Source organism: Bacillus rossius, chromosome 1 (assembly GCF_032445375.1).
Source record: "Bacillus rossius redtenbacheri isolate Brsri chromosome 1, Brsri_v3, whole genome shotgun sequence".
In the NCBI taxonomy this organism is placed as follows: Eukaryota; Metazoa; Arthropoda; class Insecta; order Phasmatodea; family Bacillidae; genus Bacillus; species Bacillus rossius.
The window spans coordinates 328,479,594-328,507,094 of NC_086330.1; the positions used below are offsets into that span (position 1 = coordinate 328,479,594).

At 38.9% G+C, this 27,501-nt stretch overlaps 1 protein-coding gene across 1 annotated transcript in view; it reads right to left on the minus strand.

Moving 5' to 3' along the window:
• LOC134528059 (dynein axonemal heavy chain 1-like) overlaps positions 1 to 27,501 on the minus strand; it is a 146,014-nt gene that overhangs the window by 12,600 nt on the left and 105,913 nt on the right. The window contains exons 26-27 of the mRNA XM_063361279.1: positions 18,660 to 18,822; positions 15,788 to 15,898 (exon numbers count right to left, since the gene is read on the minus strand). Of these exons, the coding sequence (XP_063217349.1) occupies positions 15,788 to 15,898; positions 18,660 to 18,822 (274 nt within the window). The remainder of the gene's footprint in view (positions 1 to 15,787; positions 15,899 to 18,659; positions 18,823 to 27,501) is intronic.

The window sequence follows — 27,501 nt, forward strand, 5'->3', positions numbered from 1 at the left end:
GTATGCCAGGTTGTGGAAGAACACAATCAACTTTTTCGGTCTGCGCCTGAGAAGGTTGCAGTCATTACATGCAGGCCCAATAAATTCGCCGGTGAAGTGATTGTGGTCACGAACTTTCTTTACAGTTCCTCCGAACTTTCCTCCACAGTAGCAACAACACCTTGCTTGCAGAAAAGCAGTGTTTTGTGCATGTGTGAGCGGAGTCATAGGAACAGACGTAAAAAAAATATTTTCTGTACGTCATGTCCAATCTCCACAATGTGGGATATGAACTTATCCTCTGCGTCACAACCGCGATACAATTCAGGCTCTGATGGAAGTGCTGAAGTGAGGTGTGCAGGAATGATGGTATTATCAGCTTTCACGTAAATACAGTAGCTGTATGCTTTATGCTTTTGGTACTGCAGCGTGTATGACTCATCAGTATTCGGGTGACATGTATGGATTTTCTCTAGAATAGCTTCAAAGTCGCAATATACCACGATGGGCATCTTATCACTGTGATGGAAGTTTTTGAACTTCAGAACAGGTGGCTGGCCGTTTTGATCGGGCGATGGCATCTCCATCCTAACAGCAGCATGCTGTTTGCAGAGCTCACTGTGTTTTTCCAAACACTGAAGACCAGTGAGCCCGCTAACCCTACCCCGATCATCGTAATGCTTGAAGCATCTTTTACAAACATGAATAGCATCATGATGTGTAGTGATTTGGGACCGAACCAGAGCAGAAAAATTAGTGATGTAGGTGAAATGGGATGAATCGTCATTGACCAAGAGCAGAAGATCGAAATGATGTTCTTTTTCTTCAGGAGCGACTCGTGCAGGAACAACATTCAGATTCTCGTCGATACTGTAGATGTTGATGGAGACTCCGGGGTTCTGTTTTTCAAACAGTGGTATTTGCTTGATTGGAGTAGGGAAGTCAGTGTTGTTGAAGTTGAACTTCCCCTCCAAGTCATGGTAGCGCTGGTTGACACGTTCAGGATGCTCACCTTCCACGTACTTCACAAGAATCGACCACTTAAAGCACATGTGGTCTTCGAGGTTTTGCGGATTTATCACTGCGTATTTGTCTTTGATGGAAGTAGGTAATTCGATGTAGGAGCTGGCACGGAGTGGATCGAGCTTGTTGATTCTCAACTGTAGTCGCTTAACGGCCGACAAAGTCCATCCGGACCCCTTACCCATGTAGTCTTCCTCCTCCTTGCAGATCTTAGAGATGGACTCGGTAACTGCCTCCTCCACCTCATTAACTGCGTAGAGGGGGACATTCATGGTTTTGAAGGCCCTCTTGTCTTCACAGGCATCTACGGGTTTTTTGTAGGCGCACTCGAGCACGATATTGAATTTGAGAGGTCCGTTCTCTTCAATCTCCTCCACAAGTTGGTTGATTATTTTGTTCTTGATGGAGTCCAGGTACGTACAAATATCCTTGGCAGAACTTGACGTATTTTCTGCCACGTACGTCTTCAAGTTACCCTTGAAACCCACTTCGGCGGTGATGAAGCCGTGGGTATTGGCCAAACCAGTCCCGGTCACCACCTTTGTTCGGCTGGTCGAAGGCTTGGGCGTAACTGCAGGCTTAACTGCTACCATCCTCTGCTTCTTTGTTGGAGGCGGAGCAGGCCCCTTGCATACCTTGATGTGGGCTTTTAACTTATCAGCCCTGGCGAACTCCTTAGCACAGTTGTCGCAGGTATGTGATATGCGGTTTGGGTTAAGACCGCAAGCCGAATTCTCATGGCGTCTTGCAAAATCAGCACGGGCGAAGGCCTTGTAGCAGAAGCTACACCGCATGCCTGATGTCGTAGCGACAGCTCCAGCACATGATGCAAGGTGCTGCTGCATCTTATCGCTGCGTGCGACCATCTTTCCACATAGGTGGCACTGTTGGTGGTCACGATGTTGGTTCTCAGCACACTGACGCTCGTGCCGGTAGCGGTTGTGGCCTGCCGTGAATGTAGCAGAGCAGAAACGGCATTTCTGAACGGTAGACGCCATCATCACGACACTCGGTAGACTGGTCTCAACGTACGGAACACACAACGGTAGCTCGACGCACGGAGAACTATAACAAAAGAATTAAGAATACAATGTAGCTAGATGTTAACACGAAAAAGTTGCAAACATAACCTCAAAACTCTAGCCCTCAAGCTTATTAACCTAAACTGATAGCAATGTAACTAAATAAAAAAGTTACAAACATAACCTTAAAGCTCTAGCACTCAAGCTTACTAACCTAAACTACTAGTAATGTTACTAAATAAAAAAAGTTGCAAACATAACCTCAAAGCTATTCCTTCATGTACAATCCTAAAAATGGTAGAATATTTAAAGTACCTACTCATAAAAGTTAAAGCTGAAAAAGTATTCAATGTTAACTCAAAATGATTGATTACATAACCTCAAAACTACACTAATGCACAACTCAAAAATGCTAGAATATTTAAAGTACTGTTAAAAGTTTAAGCTAAACAATTCCTGGTTACCCATACATAAGTGTACAGAGAAAAAACTAGCTATCAGATAACCTACGAAAAAGCTGAGAAACATAAAAATATTAACGAAACATGTAGCATACCTCAGAAAACGTTGAAGTGGAGCTGCAGAAGATGATGTATCGGTGGCGGTAGGAATCGTGGTAGCAGCGAAACTCACACACGAACTAGCTCACTCAAACTCCAAGAACACAATGAAGCTCCGACAGTTAATCCTGACCTTTTATAGCCTCGGACCTGCCTGTTATTGGAAAAACATTAGTAACAGAGTATTTCTGTTGTATCCGCCAATAGGAATGTAGTACATGGAAGTACCATTGTCTTCGGAAAAACCCAGCATGACTCATGTGCATGTCGTAGCAGGTCTGTGAGTGGTGGTGGTAGAAATGTAACCTGACAGCCAAACATGGGAAACCACACTCGGGTAAAACTACGAATGACCTAGGTGATTAGAGATTAGGGCGCGAGGCACTGCCTGCATCGTGACTCATCACTCAGGAATGTCATCTCACAGTGTCCAGGGGACCCAAACAATAGACTTGACCGTGCATGTCACAACTGGTACATTAGTCCGCGACTTTGTGGCGCCATGAGGCGCTCATGAATGTCTGAGCCTGCCACCAACTGCTCGTCAAAGTGTCATCACGAAGCACTCGAGCTGCAGTCATGACGCGCATGCTACAACAGGCGCGTTAGTCACCGACTTCGTGGCGCCAATCTGACACTCGGGTAGACAGGTAGCTAAATGGTAATACTAGTAATGCAAGGAAATAAAAAAAATCGGGTATGTTTAATACATTTATTAAAAGTAAGAACACATTACAAAACTAAAACATTAACAATTTATTCTACATTTATTATGACCAACATTCGTTTATAAATTTTTAGCATTTCATTGCGAACAATCAGTTGAACATCCACAGAATGACACATTTTGCTGATGTTCCAGGAACAAACCCTTTTCACAAACATTTAAGGAGACTTACCTTAAGCTTTCTTTTCATTGGTCAAATAAAACATCTCCCTCTCTTCCCCTTTTACAATGATGCTGCTTCACCATTACGCTAAAATTCTGTAAGACCAAAAAAAATATACTTCCCTTAAACCTTACGGTAGAAATTTCATCCTAGGATGCTGTTACTGCATCTAGAAATTAAAAATTATATTATCTCATACAGGTTTTATTTACATGTTAGGCTTAACCATCCTACCACACACACACACACACACATGCGTGCGCATGCGTGCACTGAGATGAAATACATACTTGCCCAAATAATGTACTTTTATTTACAAAGGCAACATATTAAAACACATAATATTTAAATTTTGTGTAGATTGGATGGTACCAGAAACCATACTACAAAACGAGCGGACAACACTTGATTCTTTACTATGATTGGGCTGACGGATTGCCTCTGGAATGCCCTTGTTACCTTCAACGACTCAGAATTAATACTTTTATCCATCAAAAAACAGCAACAGTTTAACTAAGCAAACATACACCCCACACCCCTCAAAAAATTGTTATTACACAAGGCATTATTTACATGGTAGGAGACCGCACATACGAAGTGCGAAGCTTCAGGTTAGAAATATTGATTAAAATAACTACTAAAGATGCTAATTTGTTTATGAAAAAATTGCACATGAAATACAGACACTTGCTTATTTACACACACATACATACATACATACATACATACATACACCCTGCATGGCTTCAGAAGTAAGTACGATATTTTGAAAACCACTCAAGACTTACATCTGTTTATGAAAAGGAGCTAAATATTAAAAAAAATTCAAAGTTAATTTTAGAGATGAAATATCATGTGCAAGTCCTTGCATGCGAGAAGATTTTATTACGCAATTATCTTCATTTTCCCCAAACCATAGGTCTGATGTCTGGATACCACACAAATCCCACACCTAACATATGCAATACGAGATGACTGCACGCCAGTCCAAGCCCCTGCGCTTAGAGACGAATCTGCACTAGAAGCGTTAGCAAGCATTGCAATTATCTCGCTTCACTAATGCAGATTCACCTCTGACTAGGTAGACCTCCTGAAACAGTAAACATAGGACGGTGAAACACATTAAAATAATGCATTTCAAAATAATTGAATAATATAAAACACTGCATATTTCACGAAAATCACCACGCAATTGACAGCCCTTTCAGTCACAATTCTGCGAATGCTATCACAGAATGCTAGATTTAGAAAGAAAGGATCATTCATTCCTTCATTATGGAACAAAGTAATACACACAAGTCAACTTGTGCACTCTTTGCTTAAGCAACATGAGAGTTCTGGCACAATTCGGCTTGTGAACTCTTTGCTTAAGCAACATGAGAGTTCTAGCAGGATTTAAATTGAACTTTTTTAAAAAAATTGATAATTTATGAGTTTTTAATCTTCTCCCTGATAGTTTTCTCTGAGTGCTCCTATTTTTTCACATGAACTTTCGATAGATTTCTACGTGTGCTTCAACATTACTGTGTTATAATATTGTTGGTTTTTTTTCATGTGCTTCTGCTTTTTTTACCTGACGAGAATTTTATGATTTTCTCCGTGCACTTCAGCCTTTTTCATGTCAAGACTTTATTGGTATTCTACATGTACTGATGGTTATTCTTGACAATATTTTGGTGATTTTCTCCGCATGCTGCATGTTATTACTGACACATGGTTTTTTTTTATTGTTTGTGTGCTGTTGGTTATTATTGGCGAGAATTTCGTTTGTTTTTTTAGTGTGCTCCTGGTTATTCATGATAAAACAATCAATCTGTGCATTTTTTTTTAAAAAGATAAGCAAATGTACTCAGAGATTCGTTTAATTTGTGAATTCATGTTAGCAAATAAACTTTAATCAGACGGATATTATACCACCAAATGTTATTACTTACTTGATTACTATACATCCAAATATATGAGAAACTTCAACTTTCAAGATGGTTTCCCCCCCTCCCCTTGAGTTACAGCGAAGCCCCTCTTTATTCGATCGTGAGTGAGAATTCCACATCCCACAAAGAAACTGTTTTGCATTTTTTTACATTACAACTAATAATGAATGATACAATATATTTTTTCCTGATGTACAAGAGAGTTTAAAATTGATAAATAGTGATTTAAGCAAATGTTTGTGTTCTCTCATTTATTAAATTGAGAAAAATATGTAATCGAAGGAATGTTAAGTATTTTGTTTGTAAATGAATTTTAGTCGACTTTTTTTGTTAATATATTTACTTTATCTCTCCCTAGATCATCTAAGCTTGTCAATGTGATATTAGTACAGCTTCATCGCTGGAAATGAAATATATAAGTACTATTTTATGTGTACAATCTTTTCTCTCTGTCAAGGAGGCGGCACGAGTCTAAGAACGAAGTGTGTGTCTTTTTTGTTTCTCTTCATGTGATGTATTACTTTGTTCCATAATGAAGGAATGAATGATCCTTTCTTTCTAAATCTAGCATTCTGTGATAGCATTCGCAGAATTGTGACTGAAAGGGCTGTCAATTGCGTGGTGATTTTCGTGAAATATGCAGTGTTTTATATTATTCAATTATTTTGAAATGCATTATTTTAATGTGTTTCACCGTCCTATGTTTACTGTTTCAGGAGGTCTACCTAGTCAGAGGTGAATCTGCATTAGTGAAGCGAGATAATTGCAATGCTTGCTAACGCTTCTAGTGCAGATTCGTCTCTAAGCACAGGGGCTTGGACTGGCGTGCAGTCATCTCGTATTGCATATGTTAGGTGTGGGATTTGTGTGGTATCCAGACATCAGACCTATGGTTTGGGGAAAATGAAGATAATTGCGTAATAAAATCTTCTCGCATGCAAGGACTTGCACATGATATTTCATCTCTAAAATTAACTTTGAATTTTTTTTAATATTTAGCTCCTTTTCATAAACAGATGTAAGTCTTGAGTGGTTTTCAAAATATCGTACTTACTTCTGAAGCCATGCAGGGTGTATGTATGTATGTATGTATGTATGTATGTGTGTGTAAATAAGCAAGTGTCTGTATTTCATGTGCAATTTTTTCATAAACAAATTAGCATCTTTAGTAGTTATTTTAATCAATATTTCTAACCTGAAGCTTCGCACTTCGTATGTGCGGTCTCCTACCATGTAAATAATGCCTTGTGTAATAACAATTTTTTGAGGGGTGTGGGGTGTATGTTTGCTTAGTTAAACTGTTGCTGTTTTTTGATGGATAAAAGTATTAATTCTGAGTCGTTGAAGGTAACAAGGGCATTCCAGAGGCAATCCGTCAGCCCAATCATAGTAAAGAATCAAGTGTTGTCCGCTCGTTTTGTAGTATGGTTTCTGGTACCATCCAATCTACACAAAATTTAAATATTATGTGTTTTAATATGTTGCCTTTGTAAATAAAAGTACATTATTTGGGCAAGTATGTATTTCATCTCAGTGCACGCATGCGCACGCATGTGTGTGTGTGTGTGTGTGGTAGGATGGTTAAGCCTAACATGTAAATAAAACCTGTATGAGATAATATAATTTTTAATTTCTAGATGCAGTAACAGCATCCTAGGATGAAATTTCTACCGTAAGGTTTAAGGGAAGTATATTTTTTTTGGTCTTACAGAATTTTAGCGTAATGGTGAAGCAGCATCATTGTAAAAGGGGAAGAGAGGGAGATGTTTTATTTGACCAATGAAAAGAAAGCTTAAGGTAAGTCTCCTTAAATGTTTGTGAAAAGGGTTTGTTCCTGGAACATCAGCAAAATGTGTCATTCTGTGGATGTTCAACTGATTGTTCGCAATGAAATGCTAAAAATTTATAAACGAATGTTGGTCATAATAAATGTAGAATAAATTGTTAATGTTTTAGTTTTGTAATGTGTTCTTACTTTTAATAAATGTATTAAACATACCCGATTTTTTTTATTTCCTTGCATTACTAGTATTACCATTTAGCTACCTGTCTACCCGAGTGTCAGATTGGCGCCACGAAGTCGGTGACTAACGCGCCTGTTGTAGCATGCGCGTCATGACTGCAGCTCGAGTGCTTCGTGATGACACTTTGACGAGCAGTTGGTGGCAGGCTCAGACATTCATGAGCGCCTCATGGCGCCACAAAGTCGCGGACTAATGTACCAGTTGTGACATGCACGGTCAAGTCTATTGTTTGGGTCCCCTGGACACTGTGAGATGACATTCCTGAGTGATGAGTCACGATGCAGGCAGTGCCTCGCGCCCTAATCTCTAATCACCTAGGTCATTCGTAGTTTTACCCGAGTGTGGTTTCCCATGTTTGGCTGTCAGGTTACATTTCTACCACCACCACTCACAGACCTGCTACGACATGCACATGAGTCATGCTGGGTTTTTCCGAAGACAATGGTACTTCCATGTACTACATTCCTATTGGCGGATACAACAGAAATACTCTGTTCCTAATGTTTTTCCAAGAACAGGCAGGTCCGAGGCTATAAAAGGTCAGGATTAACTGTCGGAGCTTCATTGTGTTCTTGGAGTTTGAGTGAGCTAGTTCGTGTGTGAGTTTCGCTGCTACCACGATTCCTACCGCCACCGATACATCATCTTCTGCAGCTCCACTTCATCGTTTTCTGAGGTATGCTACATGTTTCGTTAATATTTTTATGTTTCTCAGCTTTTTCGTAGGTTATCTGATAGCTAGTTTTTTCTCTGTACACTTATGTATGGGTAACCAGGAATTGTTTAGCTTAAACTTTTAACAGTACTTTAAATATTCTAGCATTTTTGAGTTGTGCATTAGTGTAGTTTTGAGGTTATGTAATCAATCATTTTGAGTTAACATTGAATACTTTTTCAGCTTTAACTTTTATGAGTAGGTACTTTAAATATTCTACCATTTTTAGGATTGTACATGAAGGAATAGCTTTGAGGTTATGTTTGCAACTTTTTTTATTTAGTAACATTACTAGTAGTTTAGGTTAGTAAGCTTGAGTGCTAGAGCTTTAAGGTTATGTTTGTAACTTTTTTATTTAGTTACATTGCTATCAGTTTAGGTTAATAAGCTTGAGGGCTAGAGTTTTGAGGTTATGTTTGCAACTTTTTCGTGTTAACATCTAGCTACATTGTATTCTTAATTCTTTTGTTATAGTTCTCCGTGCGTCGAGCTACCGTTGTGTGTTCCGTACGTTGAGACCAGTCTACCGAGTGTCGTGATGATGGCGTCTACCGTTCAGAAATGCCGTTTCTGCTCTGCTACATTCACGGCAGGCCACAACCGCTACCGGCACGAGCGTCAGTGTGCTGAGAACCAACATCGTGACCACCAACAGTGCCACCTATGTGGAAAGATGGTCGCACGCAGCGATAAGATGCAGCAGCACCTTGCATCATGTGCTGGAGCTGTCGCTACGACATCAGGCATGCGGTGTAGCTTCTGCTACAAGGCCTTCGCCCGTGCTGATTTTGCAAGACGCCATGAGAATTCGGCTTGCGGTCTTAACCCAAACCGCATATCACATACCTGCGACAACTGTGCTAAGGAGTTCGCCAGGGCTGATAAGTTAAAAGCCCACATCAAGGTATGCAAGGGGCCTGCTCCGCCTCCAACAAAGAAGCAGAGGATGGTAGCAGTTAAGCCTGCAGTTACGCCCAAGCCTTCGACCAGCCGAACAAAGGTGGTGACCGGGACTGGTTTGGCCAATACCCACGGCTTCATCACCGCCGAAGTGGGTTTCAGGGGTAACTTGAAGACGTACGTGGCAGAAAATACGTCAAGTTCTGCCAAGGATATTTGTACGCACCTGGACTCCATCAAGAACAAAATAATCAACCAACTTGTGGAGGAGATTGAAGAGAACGGACCTCTCAAATTCAATATCGTGCTCGAGTGCGCCTACAAAAAACCCGTAGATGCCTGTGAAGACAAGAGGACCTTCAAAACCATGAATGTCCCCCTCTACGCAGTTAATGAGGTGGAGGAGGCAGTTACCGAGTCCATCTCTAAGATCTGCAAGGAGGAGGAAGACTACATGGGTAAGGGGTCCGGATGGACTTTGTCGGCCGTTAAGCGACTACAGTTGAGAATCAACAAGCTCGATCCACTCCGTGCCAGCTCCTACATCGAATTACCTACTTCCATCAAAGACAAATACGCAGTGATAAATCCGCAAAACCTCGAAGACCACATGTGCTTTAAGTGGTCGATTCTTGTGAAGTACGTGGAAGGTGAGCATCCTGAACGTGTCAACCAGCGCTACCATGACTTGGAGGGGAAGTTCAACTTCAACAACACTGACTTCCCTACTCCAATCAAGCAAATACCACTGTTTGAAAAACAGAACCCCGGAGTCTCCATCAACATCTACAGTATCGACGAGAATCTGAATGTTGTTCCTGCACGAGTCGCTCCTGAAGAAAAAGAACATCATTTCGATCTTCTGCTCTTGGTCAATGATGATTCATCCCATTTCACCTACATCACTAATTTTTCTGCTCTGGTTCGGTCCCAAATCACTACACATCATGATGCTATTCATGTTTGTAAAAGATGTTTCAAGCATTACGATGATCGGGGTAGGGTTAGCGGGCTCACTGGTCTTCAGTGTTTGGAAAAACACCGTGAGCTCTGCAAACAGCATGCTGCTGTTAGGATGGAGATGCCATCGCCCGATCAAAACGGCCAGCCACCTGTTCTGAAGTTCAAAAACTTCCATCACAGTGATAAGATGCCCATCGTGGTATATTGCGACTTTGAAGCTATTCTAGAGAAAATCCATACATGTCACCCGAATACTGATGAGTCATACACGCTGCAGTACCAAAAGCATAAAGCATACAGCTACTGTATTTACGTGAAAGCTGATAATACCATCATTCCTGCACACCTCACTTCAGCACTTCCATCAGAGCCTGAATTGTATCGCGGTTGTGACGCAGAGGATAAGTTCATATCCCACATTGTGGAGATTGGACATGACGTACAGAAAATATTTTCTACGTCTGTTCCTATGACTCCTCTCACACATGCACAAAACACTGCTTTTCTGCAAGCAAGGTGTTGTTGCTACTGTGGAGGAAAGTTCGGAGGAACTGTAAAGAAAGTTCGTGACCACAATCACTTCACCGGCGAATTTATTGGGCCTGCATGTAATGACTGCAACCTTCTCAGGCGCAGACCGAAAAAGTTGATTGTGTTCTTCCACAACCTGGCATACGATCAGAACTTCATTATCAGGAAGTTGGGGTATGATAGTAAAGACATCTTCATCATTCCGAATTCAGAGGAGAAGCTGATAACTTTTTCCAAGAAGTTACATGATAAGTTCAGCATTCAGTTTGTCGATACGTTCCGTTTTATGAGTCGGGGTCTTGCTTCGCTCGCTGAGTTCTTGCCTGCAGACAAGTTTATAAGTACTACTGAGTTTTTCGCGCCTGATGAGTTGGAGTTGGTTACCCGCAAGGGTGTCTTCCCGTATGATTTTGTGGATTCTTTTGCTCGACTAGATGATACTCGTCTTCCATCCATCGATGATTTCTACAATAGTCTGACTGATTCCATGATTTCAGAGATGGAGTACGCTCATGCAGTGAAAGTCTGGGACAAGTTTCAGTGTGCTACTTTGGGGGAGTACGCTGACTTGTATCTAAAGACAGATGTCCTGATTTTGGCGGATGTATTCGAGAATTTCCGTTCCATATGTTTGGAGACATACAGCCTAGATCCGTCTCACTATGTTTCTTGTCCAGGGTTCGCTTTCGATGCGATGCTTCGAACCACAGGCGTACAGCTAGAGCTTCTTACCGATTATGATATGTACATGTTTGTGGAGGCTGGTATTAGGGGGGGAGTAGCGCAAAGCATTAAACGTCATTGCGTAGCCAATAACTCCTACATACCTGAGACATATGATGCATCCAAGCCATCCACATTCCTGGAGTACATTGATGCAAATTATTTGTACGGGTGGGCGATGTCTCTGCCGCTTCCAATTCGGCATTTCCAATGGGCAGACACATCAATTGATGTCGTGTCTGTCCCAGATGATTCTCCTACAGGCTACATTATTGAGTGTGATGTGGAGTACCCTCCCGAGCTCCATGAAAGTCATAAAGACCTGCCATTTCTCCCCATAAATCAGTGTCCGCCCGGCTCAAATCAATCAAAGTTGATGACAACACTTGAAAATAAAGAGCACTACATTGTCCACTACAAAAACCTCCAGCAAGCGGTATCTCATGGGCTGAGAGTGACTAAGATACATCGAGTCCTGCAGTTTGAGCAGTCGGCATGGTTGGAGCCCTATATTCGGCTGAATACCAACAAGCGGAAAGCAGCAGCCAACGAGTTCGAGAAGGAGTTCTTTAAGCTCGCTGTGAACTCGACATTTGGTAAACTGATGGAAAATAAAAGGCGGAGGCTCAAAATGGAGTTGGTGTGCTCTAAGAAGAGGTTCAAGAAGTTGGTGTGTCGTCCGTCCTTCAAGGACCGTACAATGTACGAACCGAATTTGTCTCTAGTCCACCTTAATCACGAGACCATAATTTTCGACAAGCCGATCTATGCCGGACTGGCCGTACTAGATCTTTCAAAGACTCTCATGTACGACTTCCACTACAATACCATGAAACCCCGTTACCATGACAATATTCACCTGATGTATATGGATACAGACAGTTTTGTGTATGAGATCCAGACAACAGACTTTTACTCAGACCTCAAAGCCGACCCTACACTGATGGCTAAATTCGACACCAGCTGCTACCCTTCCGACCACCCATGCTTCTCCCCCATCAACAAGAAAGTTGTCGGTAAATTCAAAGATGAATGTGGGGGAGAAGTGATGGAGGAGTTTGTAAGCCTACGGGCCAAACTCTACGCCTACAGGTGTGGTGGTAAGAGCGAGAAAAAGGCCAAGGGCATCCAGCGATGTGTGGTCAAAAACCACATAACATTCGATGACTACCTGGAAGCCCTGCAAGACCACCGCACAATGAGGGCAGGCGTTAGAGCAATTCGCTCCCATCAGCACATACTCTATACTGAGTACAGCAATAAGCTGGCCATAACGTGGGAGGACGACAAACGGCTGATCTGCGAAGATGGTATCCACACAGTACCCCACGGATATGTTGGAGGCGGCGAATAATTTTTTTTCTGTAAATAGTTTTTAATTTAAATAGTTTGGCAGTTTGGTAGTTGTTTCCATTTGTTGTATAGTTTTTCTGTTTTTGCTGTACAGTTTATGTTTTTGATTTATAGTTTCCATTTTTGTTGTAGAGTTTCAGTTTTTTTATGTGTAGTTTTTGTTTTTGCTCCATTTTTGTTGTGTAAAATATGTTCTTAATTTAATAAATACAATTTTACCTACATATTGTTTATTATTTTTAATATAGAACCTATATCCCACGAGGTACTGATACTTATAAATGTCTTACAGAATGGTGAAATGTAATTATACACAAACATTAAAATATCTGCTTCCATGCAGCTTTTAAAACACGAGTACGCAAACATGAACTTGTTTATAAAAGTGAAATTGAACGCAGACATTACAAATATCTGCTTCCGTGCAGCTTTAAAACACGAGTACGCAAACATGAACTTGTTTATAAAAGTGAAATTGAACGCAGACATTAAAAATATCTGCTTCCATGCAGCTTTTAAACACATGTACGCAAACATGAACTTGTTTATAAAAGTGAAATTGAACGCAGACATTAAAAATATCTGCTTCCATGCAGCTTTAAAACACGTGTACGCAAACATGAGAAGAGATTATTACTTGTGAGTTAGGACTCTGAAAATGTTTTGGCCAGCTAAGATGGAGTAATAAATGTTTTTTTAAATTATCATTACTTTAACTAACGCATCCACAACGATAGTATTGATAACATATATTTTAGTTAAAACCTATAAGTGATAAGACTTTAAGAAAAAACTGTCGGTTACAACAACAAAATGACTGTGGATTTTGTGGATTTTTTGGATTCTGTGGATTTTGGTCTATAAGGTTCATAACAATGTTGGTAGAGAATTGTAACTCGACCTTACATACACTAACATACTTTATAAACCTACAGCCGATGACGACATCCATCAGATGAAATCAAGATGGCAGTCTCCACTAAATAAGATGGTCCCTCCAGCAGACAACGATGGTATATATTTTTTCCCCTGATTTTCTAAGTTAATAATTATGATTTTCCAAGATGGTGGATGTAACGAAAAATTGTAACATGAATGAGTGGGGTGTTCGATGACGATGCCATTGTAACAGAGGGGTGGGGGTGCTAGATGATGTACTTGTAATTTAGAGGAGTGGGGTGTTCGATACGTAGGTTTTTAATTAAAATTTTATTAAATAATATTTTTTTAATTTTATTTTAAAATTTTGATTATTTAATTTTTTAAAATTTAAATTTGTTTTCATTAAAATCGGATAATAAATAAAGATTTTCAAGATGGCGGACGAAACTCAAAATAGAGGAATGTTGTAGAAAACAAAATGGCCACCGGACTTGATGTAATCCAAGATGGTCGCCGGAAGTGACGTAATCCAAGATGGCCGCAGGAAGGGACGCAATCTAAGATGGCCGCCGGAAGTGAAGTAATCCAAGATGGCCGCCGGAAGTGACGTCATTCAAGATGGCCGCTGGAAGTGACGTCATCCAAGATGGCCGCCTCGAATCCCCGAATCCCCCTCCCCCCTCCCCTGTCCCCATATGAACCAAATACACCTACTGGTTTTGATATCTATCTTCGAGCTGCACACGTTCCTCAAGACTGGCGTTATTGTATTGCTCGCAAAGTACACACTGGTCCTTTTTTGGTGTGAAAAAAACCTAAATTAAATTCGCTGTTGAACACTCTTGCATACGTATGTTCCTTAGCACATGCCTCATTTTATATGCCACATTTTTCTTTATACAGTCGGTACATGTGAGAAATCGATAGGCTCCCATCTAAATAGCATCGCCTTGTTTGAGCACGTAAGTAGTGGCTTTCTATCACAGGGAAGGATTTTATGTGGCTGCGAATCCCATCTAATATAACATATTTCGGTTAATAATGGCGGTCACCAGCTGTAACATACAGTACCAACCTTCAAAATATATTTTCTCTTAACAACAAAACTGTTGTAACTGGAGTTACCACAGTACCAAACTTTAAAAAATATTTTCTTTTAACAGCAAAACTGTGGTAACTGGAATTACGACAGTCTTTGTGTTTATACCCACTGTAAAACGATTAGATCTATACTGTGGTTTTGTTCATTGACTGATGTCCTTCGTACTTAGAGATACGACAGTTTTACTGTTCTATGCGTGTCAAAACGGTGAGTCAGGCTGCGCACTTACCTCAAAATGGCATTTTTGGGAGTTACGATAGTATTATTCTGGGGGTGCGATATTTGTATGTAATTGCCAGAAACAGTTTGGCATATACAGGTTGTCCCATAACTCAACTTCAAGCCGAGAATAGTCGAAAGGCCAGTTAATCACGTTTCTGAATGATAAAACTATAATTCAAAGAGTTTCGTAGTTTTCGAGTAAATTTGACTATTCACAGATTAAAAACAATTACTTTGCTAACTTAGCAACTTATTTGCTCTAATGAGCTATCTTTTCAAATAACTTACTAAGTTAACAAAGTAATTTTTTATATTACCTATGACTAGTAAATGGTAGGTACCTACTAAAAGTAGGTATGGTATGTTAGATTTTATTTTGAGTTATCCATAGTATTATTATATATGACTGCTAGCAAAAATGTTTGGACACAGTATCTAATTTTTGGTGCATGGTGAGGTTTTAAAATACTTTTTGGAAAAAAAAAATGTCTTTACATCGAAAACTACAACACCTTTTGAATTTATTTTTTTTTTAATTCAAAACCGTGATTAATTGGGCTTTAAACTTTTCTCGGCTTGGCGTTGAGTTATGGGACATTCTGTATAAATAAACTTATCGTCGTTAAGCAAACAATAGGGCCTAACTTACATTTTTAACGAAGTAGACTTTATGGTTCCAACGCACTCTAGCGGACGTTACACAAAACTTCTAGAGATAACAGCACAAAAATAGAACCTTGATAAGCGTCTAAACACACTGATACTGCAGTATGCTCCGTGCTGAGGTGATAGGGTGTTGTGTAGCTCTTTATCCTTGCTTTATAGTAAAACAAGTATTCAAATGTTGAAAATAAGCAGTTTTTTTACCCTCTTGTAAAGTTACTAAAGTGTTAATTAGGCGGAACTGCTAGCAAAGCGACAACTCGATACTTTGCCGCGCATCGCTGACTGTCGACGGGTTGCTCACCGGGTACGTCCTCCAGCCTCATCTCGCCGCAGCTCTGCCTCACGCCCGCCTCCAGGATGCCGTAGTCGACGGGCAGCTCCTCCATCAGCGGGAACAGGTCGGACACGATCCCTGCGCGCGGCAGACCACACACCTCACGAGTCTCATCACTGGCTGACGACCGCAACACTTGCCCATTGTCTGACAAGCTACATCGGGATGTGGTAAACCCGGCCTTCAATCCTGAAGATGCCTGCTGCAATGCCGAGCGAAACAATCCACCATTTCGATGCAGTTCGCCCTTGAAAGCAAAGATAGTTTATCACAATTCATCAAAATATTGCCACATGTATTGATGCGTAACATCTTAGTTCTCGATATACAAATGAAACGAAAGTCGCTTGGAACGGAAATGCGTAACAACCACGGTGCTGCCATCTGTAGCTGATGGTGCAAACCAAAGTCAACACAGCCAAAGGAAAACTTTATACGTTGTATTAACTTCTTAATGAATTTTAACAAAACGTGCAATCTTTTAATAAAAAAAACCCTGTCGAAAATCAGGTTTAAAGCCGGAGTTGTGTTATTTTTTTTCAGGTCTCTTTCGTTTTTACGGTCCCGTTTCATTGCATAGAGTATAATTTCGGTCTGCTAATAGAATTATTCAATAGTTTACATACATAGCTGGTCCAGCAGCAAATTATAGCTCAGGTGCGGAAACTACGTGTGATACGTCAATAAATATAGTTGAAGAAACAATTTTCATATATTTATCACGCTTGGCATCATTTTAAAGAATTCTACGTTAAATTATTTGTTCGAGTTTCGTATTATAAATGTATTTGCAACATGAGAACACATGAATTTGCTTGTTATCAAGGTTAGATGTTACACATCACTGGCAAGTACTGGAAAACTCGCTCACATTTATTTTCAATATGAAGTAGTGTTAAATTTCATACACCTATTATATTTAATTGTTTTTTCATAATATTTATTTTCAATTCTTTTTATTATATTTCTGTCCAGTATTTACTATTAAAAATTGTATCAAATGTCATATCAGTAACATTCAGTTTAATACGCGTGAGTCATGTTTCATTGCTTGCTAGTAATTAGTTTGTTTATTTACTTTGTATTGTATTTCGTAAGTTGTTTATCATGTTACTGTTTATTGTCTTACGTTTTCTAATAAATAGACGGTTAATTGTACAAAATGCATGTGGCATACAAAGCGGCACGCCTTGCCTTCACCACGTTAAAATAAGTCAATAAATAAATAATTGTCAGTGCTTAAACCTAATATGCATTGTATTGCAGTTGAAGTTATTGCAATAGAAAGGCATTCGTAAAGAAGCCGCCAACTTGCAACGATGTGAGTTATGAGGGATAAGGTTGTCACCAACAAGTGTGTTCTGCACAAACGAAAGGCCTGATAATCGCGGGGCGCGTTGAGCAGTAACGTCACGACTGATGGCATGGCTGGGACGCAAGGTAACGAGAACGATTCTTTTCAAAGTAGAGACAGCTGTCTGCCGATATCCGGAGTTATTTCTCTGGGGCAAGGATCCTTTTAGTTTCCCTCGGCCTGCGACGGATCTACACTTTCCTCCGTTCTATTTCCGGTTCAGCAGAAACGAACGTACAAGGCATAATTTGTTTTGCAGATTACCGCTACTCTGTCTAGCCTGAGCCTTCATCCACCCTCTCGAAGTAGCTGCTGACACTCTCTCCCTCACCCGCGAAATCACTTGACACTCAGAAATAAAGATCTGCATTGCAAAAATGATTACCGACCATGAGTAAAATCGAAATATTAGTAGATATTGTACAGTTTCTTTTCCGTTCACATATTATTTCACTCTTGTAGTTCACAGAACATCTGGTCAGCCCACCCTGCTCGGGGCAGGCTGACACCGTAACATCCACGCCGAAGCCACGATACACGATGTTGACATATCTACCGGCGAATGAGACGTTCAACGCTGGATTAAAGACTTTCCTTTTCCGCGGCTTGCGAGAGGTTTAGAAATTAGCTCTATAATGTGTCTAATTGCTTAGTACATACAAGATATTTGAACTCAACCAAAAAAAAAGTAATGTTCTATGTAAATGAGTAGGAGATGCAGTATTTCCGGTATGCCACACCACACAATATGTGGCTACCGAAATAAGATACATTAATTTTTTCCTGGTTTGTTTCCATGGTAATAGCTGAAGCATTGCTTCTCACAATCAATGTAGGTATGCTAGTAATGTATTATGAAAGGTGCTATCTAGCGGGTGATCCCAAAACTACTTGAGAATCTAGGTTTCAGTCCCGGCAGGTTTTGAGGATCTCTCCTCCAACCTATTTTTGATAACCCAGCCTTCATATGCTATAAGGATGTCCAGGCTGGAGCCCCCATGGGCATGGATGCGGATACGCCGCATACGCAACCAGGAGGGCGTTAGAGCCGTTAGCTATACACAGAGGCTGAGGCTACCCATCCCAGCTTATGCACCACCTCCGGCCCCCTACTCCACTCAGCTCACCAGCAAGTTGGATGCTCCCTTAGCCCTCTGGAATTGTCATCACTTCTGGCGCCTACCCCAGTCTCCCGCCTCACACTGGTACCCCTCAATCACCCGGCGAACCCGCGGTCCGGTGGAGGTCTACCCAACCTCTCCCAGCTGTTCAGGCTGGTAACCGGAGCTGTCCTCGTCGCTCACAACATCACAACGTCAGTCCCGGCATGTTTTCGGAGGCCCGAAGGCCAACGCACCCTCCTTCCGCCCCTCCCAAATGTGCGCCCTTTCAGGGTAGATTGGGAGTCTGCTTGCAGATCTGTATAGTCCAGAGCCCCGCCTTACTGAAACTACCAGATCCAGAAAACATGCCCCCTCCACCCACCGTCGAAGAGCTTGAGGTCGTCGGCCAGGAACTTGGGCACGTTGACGTCCCGCAGCGCGCGCAGCACCACTTGTCGCTCCTCCATGTCGGGCTGCTCCCTCTTCAGGTTGCCCGCCGCCGCGATCACCGTCTTCACGGCGCGCATGCCGAAGTCGTAGTGGTCCTGCGGGGCACAGCATCAGGTACATTAGGTTCACACCTCAAATTAACATCGATACTCCCCCAGGCATGTAATCCCGTTAGGCCATGGTCCTGGTTACGAGAAAGATGGGTCTTTTACATGCCAGACACTGTTACCAGTGCCTAACATGGGTTCCAAGAACCGGGAAATAGATTCGCCATTTCCAATCGCGGCATGTTACTGGAGAGCGTCCGGCTAGGTCCAGAGGTTGAGGAGACCCATCCCAACTTCGGCCCCACCGACCCGCCCCCAGCTCAGCCCCCTCTGTGGGATCTGAGTAGCAACGACACGAAACCATACCTCTCGGGACACAGCATCAGTGCGGACCAGGCACTCGCCTCTCCTCCAGGCGCGCCCTGTCAAGCTGGAGTCACAGTGCCGCGACCGACACGACATGACCAGCAGCCAATGAAACACGAGGCCACCGTGACGTCAACTCGACAAAATACGCGTCCCGACGGCCCGCAAGAAGTAGATTATGTTTATGATTTCGTCGTGTCCTGCCGCACGACAGGAAGGCAAAACGGAAACCGATCAGAACTAAACTTCAAAAATATTTACGTATTTGGTAAATGGGTATTTTTAAAAAAAGAAATTTTGAATTATTGTTAAGTACACTTTCATGTTTGTAGTGTGACTTCAACCGTTTATTACGTTTATTTTTTATTTTTAACATAGCTTGCAGCGGAATTATTTTCTGTCCTTTATCTACATATCTGTAGCTTTCTGCCTAGTAACTAAAATAAAATGAATCCCTCTATGCAATACACGACTAAATGTTTTATAGTTATGAAATTCAGCTAATAATGGGAAATAAAATATTCCTTTAGGACTTACGCTGTTTTGGGCACATTATATAACTACATTTTATATGGACGTATTTGGTTTGGAATGATTTGCCGACAGTCGAATTAGAATTCGTTGTTTTAATATTGTCATTGGTATTGTTATCCTATGCTATTAAGGGGCCTCCCTAGTAGCTTCAGAAGTTAGCGGAACACTATGTTTTTTAAATAATGATGGTACTTTATTGATCGACACTACGAATCTGAAAATTTTTCACCCACGAGAAGATACTACACGAATTGTCTGTATACTTTTACATTTATGTTTTTTTCTATCAAAATATGAAATAAAAAATCACCAACTTGTCCAACTTTGGGGCCATTTTATACTGCTTAGGAGAATGACAGAAAAAAGTACAAGTCTAGAAAAAAATATAATTTTTTTCTGAAGAAATTCATGTATTTAAAACATATAGTCATCGCTTTGAATTCCGAGATATCTTTTCCGCAATTTCTGCAAATCCTGAAAGTTTTCCACCGTCTCGTGCTGCCGCTCGGCGAAGCCAGCTCGCAGCCACAGCTCAGGTAGCGCGGGAGGGAACCCGTGCCCGGAGGGGAGGCAGGCTACCTGTGTGTGCGTGCGTGAGAGGGAGACAACCCACAATCGCAAAGGTAAGATAATCCCGTGACCGAAAGAAATTCTCAGAATTGCTTTTAGTGTGCCTCGCCACAGTACCATGTGCTCGACTTACTCTCTGTGTATATTCGTGTATCTCTAAAACATCGCCTTTTTTTTTAACTACTAATATCCTAAAGTTTACAATACTAGATCATGTATTACGAAATAAAGTATTGAAACTGATCAATCAACACGTTGAAATTGGTCGTACAAACTATTTATTGGTGACTTTACAGTCTCGCTAGCTAATTCGACAAAATTTTTATTTAACTTTTAACATGAACATACACTTCAGTGTTTTCCTTCTATTTTTAATAAATATTCAAAAAACAATTATTATACTGCCCAATATTTTTTTAAATTATTTTAGTTTTCCAAAATGATTTTACACATCTTACAACACTGAAGAAAAATTTATACTGGTATTAACCAAATTGTTAACTATTTACAAAAGTTTTCATACTTAAAAATGTAGGTTTATATAAAATGTATCTTAAACTAAAAGAAAAATCATATTTTGAAAACTAAATGTTATTTTTCTATGCTTTTTGGTTAGATAGATATCTGATGGTCTTCTCTGTTTTAAAAATGTTCATGGAATGATAAATAAAAAATAAAAACAAGGGAAGATCTATATTAAATAAGCTAGTCAGAAGTATATATATGTTCCTCCTGGCGCAGGAGTCACGAGGAGTATTGAAGATGAGGTCAGTGACCGATCGCTCACATATGTAATTATGGATGGTAACGTTATTAATTACAAAATTCAAAAACCATTTGGAAGTTAAAAAGTATAAATAGTGGCAATGTTTAATGAAGATGACGTAAATTTCCAGATAAACTTATTTCTACAGCTCGATTAATTAATAAGGACAGGAAATAAATTTTTTAAAGCAATTATACAAAATTATTAAAATTTTACAAACCACAATTAATTCATCCAAAAACCAAAATTAAGTAAATATTGCCCATACATTACAACATCCACGAAATAACCTTGCAAATTATTTTTTTTAGATGCATTATTTTGCATTCAAGTTCTTTTTGTTTAATACTTCACCTACTTATAATTGTTACATATTTGGCACATGGTCCGTCACGCCCAATTAAAGGGCCTGAATAAATAGAACGCGTTTCTAATCAAATTTCACGCCTGTTACTTTACCTGCAACCCGGAGCAGTGTGACATAAATTATTGTACACTCGTGACGTTGGCAATCAACTTAACTATTTATGAGTTAAAACAAAACATAACTATAACGGATAATCAAAAAAAAAATGTAAAATTTTGAAAGCTTGTTATGTTTTTATATAGTACACAAAGCAGTTAAACCATAAATTATTTGTTGTTGAAAAAAAAAATCCGTAATCTTTCATGCTTTTTTCCTTGATTTTTATTTCCAGATATTTTCGTTCTAGAAAAAAAATTAAGGTAGCCTTATTCCAAATTTGTTATGATAGACGTTAGTTAACTAAGAATATAAATTCGCTTTACAACCACAGCTTGTACACAAGTCGTAAAAAAACATGGGTTCTACTTACAGGCCGTATTGAACTTAGTAGGTTTATGACAAATACAACAGCAATAAACATATGGCTGAGTCTGCTTCCATGTACACTTTTTTTTTAAGTTATCACTTTTAAAGCGGGTAAAGTTTACCTATCAAGTAGCTTAGCATTACCCAAAGTGAATGTCGTGCTCCAGAAAATGTTCGAACTATATAATATTTGCATCACTGTTGCGTTACAGACCTGCAACTTTTTTCAGTGCGCGATGTCACTCTTATGTAAAAATATGTCGTGTTTAGCGCAAACGTGTTCGAATGAATCCACATCGAGCTGCCAAAGAATACCTATCGATGTCAGCAACATACATAAGTATACAAACCATCGTTTACAAGTGTATTCATACGTAAGTATATAATTGGCGGCGGGCCATGATGCAGTTGGTTCTTCGCGTACAGTCCACTGACGGGATAAGAAGCGTCAAAGATCTTATATGGCTATTCTGTAAACTTGTATGTAATTTCACTGCCTGCTTTAGACAAACAACATCCATTACTTTCAGCTTTGGCTTGAAAAGAATTACTCCGGCCGGCTTTCTTATAAGACTTATTTCAGCTCCTCGTGCGACCAGTGTGTATAATTTGTCCGCGGCCTTATCTTTGGGTGAAAGTTATTTGGAAGGGAAGTTGTGTTGGTAATGTTATTGTTCATCATGTATTACATAACAATTCGACTTAGATACGCACATGTGTTTTTAAAATATAGGTATGTTTAATAACTTGCAATACAAAGTACCTATGTGTTGAATTTCATGTACTGAATTTTTTATTACATTATGTACGAACATAATAATTACAATATTTCATGAGAAATTTTTAACACTTTTTACAAAGCAATCTCTAATTTCTTCCACACCTCATGGTTAACCTTACTATTTTATTTCATGTTTCAGTTGATTTAAACTGTTTGGAATCATAATATGACGGACAATGAAGAATATTAGTTTCAGTAAATTTTATGAGAGGATTTACTTATTACATTAAATATACCTCAATTTTTACCTCAAAGGAAAAAGTTGCATATCATTAAATGATAAATATTTGTTTCCCTTTAATATAGTTTATGAACATAACTTATTGTGATAATAGGCCTACCTATTAGTTAAATTGTGTCTTTGCATTGCTCTCCTATTGCAGTAAAATTCTTGGGCAAATTGAATAGCATATAGTCGATCTTTAACATAAGCTTTTAGAATACATAAACGTAATAAATTATGTTCTCGTGATTTTAACAATTAAATATTTCTTCGCATGAAAAAATTAATTAACTAAAAAAATATTTCAGTAAATTTATACTCAAGGACTGAAAATGTTTATTTTAGTTTTAAAAAATATTGTATGTATGTATACTTTTCTGAAAAAAGTATATTCAAGAAAACAAATTTTCTTCTTTTTTATTTTGATCTTGAACTTACTTGACAAGCAATATTGAACTTCAACTTTATACTTTCGGTATAGCACTTTTCGATTTATTCTTCTTCAAACGGGAATTAAAAGTAATGAATAAATAGAATTTTCCTCTATAATTATTGCAGCTGTATACTGAAAAGTTTAACTTTCCTTTATTTGCATGACGCGGAACTCCTAACTAGACAAAACGTTTGTTATTTATTTTGAACGTTATATTTATGTTTCCTTTCGAACTTAAATGAAACTCTTAACATTTAATTTCATCAAAAGTTATACAATATAAGTATCAAGTTAAAATATTTTTAAGTGAAGTTGTGGCTATTTTGTTGTTGAAAATGACACTCTGAAGTTTGAATGAAAGTGAGAAATGATAAAATTATGTTTGTAGTTAAAAACAGATAATTCATTTCAAATTAAATCTTTTGTACATGCATATTGCCAAATAAATTCCACAATATATTAAATTCTATGCATTTGAATCTATTCGTATATTCTGCAGCATTAATTCCTATAAGCAAATACTTATTACGTACAATTTACTTTTAGTCCTGTCGTATAGTTATACAAAATTTTTTATCAAAATTATTGTTTCGTCTATGCGGTTATGGTTGAAAAAGAAAAAAAAGTAATTTATATTATTTTTAAATTCGGTTGTTAGTAAGAACACGTATTTAGTGTAATATGACATGCATTATTCTGTTTATTAAAACATTACTATCGATAACTCTATTTTAGATTTATCTGTCTATGTTATAGGTATTTCAACTTGATTCTTTTTCTTCGGCTTATGACAGCAGCAATTTTGTTTTATCGCATATGTAATGTTTTTATGTTTTGCATATTATAATTAATAAGTTAGTATTTGTTAGCGGTTGAGGCTTTTTCACAAATGGACGCGTTCTTGGCGGCTAGCAGGTAGGACGCGTGTATTACGCAGGCTGGATAGGGAAGTACGACTGCGGGCGAGCTCCATGATAGAAGCAACGGGAGTAGTAGCACTCGGCTATTTGTATAGGTTGGGATAGCTGTGCGAATGGTAGAACAGACCACGGGTCTATGGTGAGGAAAAAGGTCCCAAGCTCGACATCCCGACGATGAGACCGTTTACGAACTGTCGATGGATCATCAGGAAAGTCAACAACTTGTTCAGAAACTTGAGTCCCTCTTTCAAAATTCAGTTTAATACCTGGAGATGACTATATTCGATGTTCTACCAAGCGAAGCAAACTCTTAATTCATTACTAGTTGATGTTTAATATTGTGACGCAAAATAAAATTGTGAATTAGCTTACTTTGCTCATGCCAGGTTTTACAAGTTTGGTCAAAGTTAATTAAATGAATAAAAATTGTGTCCCTTTGCTGCTGGCTACCCGCAAGAAATTACCATGGTGAATAATAGATAATAATTTTAAGTCGACATGGAATATTATATGATTTTTATGGGATTGTGTTTTGGTAATGGTGTGTGTATTTTTAAGAAACTGTCTTGTGTATTTTATTGCATTCACTTCACGTAACGAATTGTCTGAACGTAATGTTATTGTTTGTTTGTTTTAATATTTCGTTTTATTGAACAATAATACATAGTTTGCCGCTTCGAGAAACTACAGAAATGACAATACAATTAGTTTACAGTGTTCCAAACATTTTAGTTTCCTCTACTGTACATGGGGCGAATATGTCTTATGTTATGTTTACTGAAACCATATCATTATACATGCTAAGTGAGATGTTGCGATTGAGTAGAAGCGAAAATATGTCTTAAAACCCTGGTAATGCTATGAATTCCATTCATTAGTTTACTCGGTGATCCGCAGGGTCTGTTGTTATGACTGAATACATGTGCACTTCCTCTATGTAGCGTGGCTTCATTGAGATGAAAGCATAGCTCACGTTGATGAAATACTTATTAATTAAAAAATAAAAATGTTATTTTATGCTTCAATTTCTGTTAGTGTCGTACACAGATTTAAAATGTAATGCAGAGTTCATTAGTTTTATGTATATTGAAATTTGCTCATGTGTAGAGTAGTTATTAAAAGCATAAAAAACATATATGACGAATTGTTGTGTATTATTTCCATTAGGCGTAACCATGAAAATAGATAAGATTTTATCATTATGTGAAACCTACATTTGAAATGTTGGCGTTTAAATATTTATAAAAGCGTGTGAACTCTTAAAGCGCTATTTATCTATTTAGGAAGTAGGTAGTTTCTTTGATTTTAGAAGGGTTTTTTTAACAAACGACTAAATTAATTCAAAAATTTGAACTACTGCAAGCAAAAAATACTTTATTCAATTTTTATTTTAAAATTAGCCTTATATTCTACCTTGCTTACACTTTATTATCGAAAAGGATTTTTTTTTGACAGAGATGAATACCGTAAATTAATACACAAAACATACATGTTTTCGTATGATACAATAACAGCTAGTGACAGTGACGAAACCAAAATTATTTTGATAGTTTGTATAGAAAATCCCCAACAGTAGTGGTGATATATTTAGGGATTTCATTGTAGATGGGTACTATTTCACAATAAAAAGGAGTTATCGTCAATTATCAAAGCAGCCATATTTCGTATCTTCTTTGACAGCCTAAATACAGCACCAAATGACGTACTTGGCTAAAAATTAATTCCAGCTGCATGTGTACATTCCGGGAGGAGGGGAGAATCTCAGGGTGGCCCGAACCTCCCTGAAATAAAAAAAGCCGATCGGAGGGGGCCCGCTTGGATTTGCAAAATCTTCACGTTATCGCGCGGGCCTCATGGGAATCCTACAGATTTTCGCCCGTGATTCCAGCTATACATTTCACTGACACCTTGAGCACAACAGTCAGTGCACACTGAGTTCTTACATACCACCCGCACTTGTCTTCGATAAAATCTTAACTCAGGTGGATTCAGCATGACTGACTAAGCCTGCAGTCTGAATCCACCTGTAGGCCGCTGTTGCAACAGCTAAGAAATTTACACTGCTCGTAAACAGTCTGTATGTAACTCGGAACGGGATTCCAGTTCTTTCGTGTATATTTATTCATCATATTATGCAACGTCAAAATCATTAAAAAATATTAAAAAAAAATAAAATGCTAAACATGTAATAAGTGCCAGAAAATAATAATATGCTGTAATATTTAGTGTAACTAAATACGACGTGAACCCTAGAATACAAAGTTGACGATGTGTCGTTGGTGGGAACACTTGTTTGTTCCTGACATTTTTTTCTCTACAGAATTTTAAAGTGAGTTTGACATGCATTTCTTCAGGAAGTAAGTTAAAAATTTGTTTGTCGTTATTGCTATTTCAAAAGTTGATTTGTGTCCAAGAGTAAAAATATTTAATATTATTTTCATCATTTTATTCCCAGTTTTATTACTCAATCTATTAGTATGACGTGATTTCTCGTCGCGGTGCGGAAGACTTTTATGAATGAAAGCATAATGTTCGTGCAAAACCATTCATCACACAAATGTCAGTTCTAAAGTATAATGTTGTAAAAAAATTTTAATTATAATAATTTTTATAATTTTTTTTCTGAAAACACAAGCTAACGCATTAATTTTTGGTGACAATTTTTTGTAATGTATGTAAATCTATTAATTATGTAGAACATAATTAAAAATAAAAATAAATGTTTTAAACAGAATTGACGATTGTTTGGATTTCATGGATATGGACTGGATCGCAACACTAATTTTATGTTTCAAGTTAATAAACACTGTCAGGAAGCAAGCAAGGCAATGCGAGAACATTATCCTTTTGGTAGAATGTAGCGAAAGGGAAAAACAGTCACCTTTCTTGCCACGATCTTGTTCGCAGATAACGCAGGTATAAGTAGTAAATGGACTCCACACAATGACAACCCTCCCATTATTCCGCCCCCCTCGCTGAAACGCCCTCTCCTCCCTCCACCACGGCGCAGGCGACAGACTCAGGTATATCGCCCCGCCCAACCACTGGCAGTAGCACGTGGCCAGTGGCCCACCGCGCTAAACATTTTTACTAAGGCGGAACGATGTACGACGCCTAATCGGATTTGTCGTGTGTTGGTCGTGGCATCGTTGAGTCCAGGTTTAGAAACAACGAAGAGCTAACCTTAAAAAACGGAAGAGTTATTCGTAGTCTCAGAAAACTGGATCTTCGTATAAACTACTCCGGGTACTGACTTTCGAGTTCAGAGTGACACACATGCGGAAGAATATATTCTTTGCTGA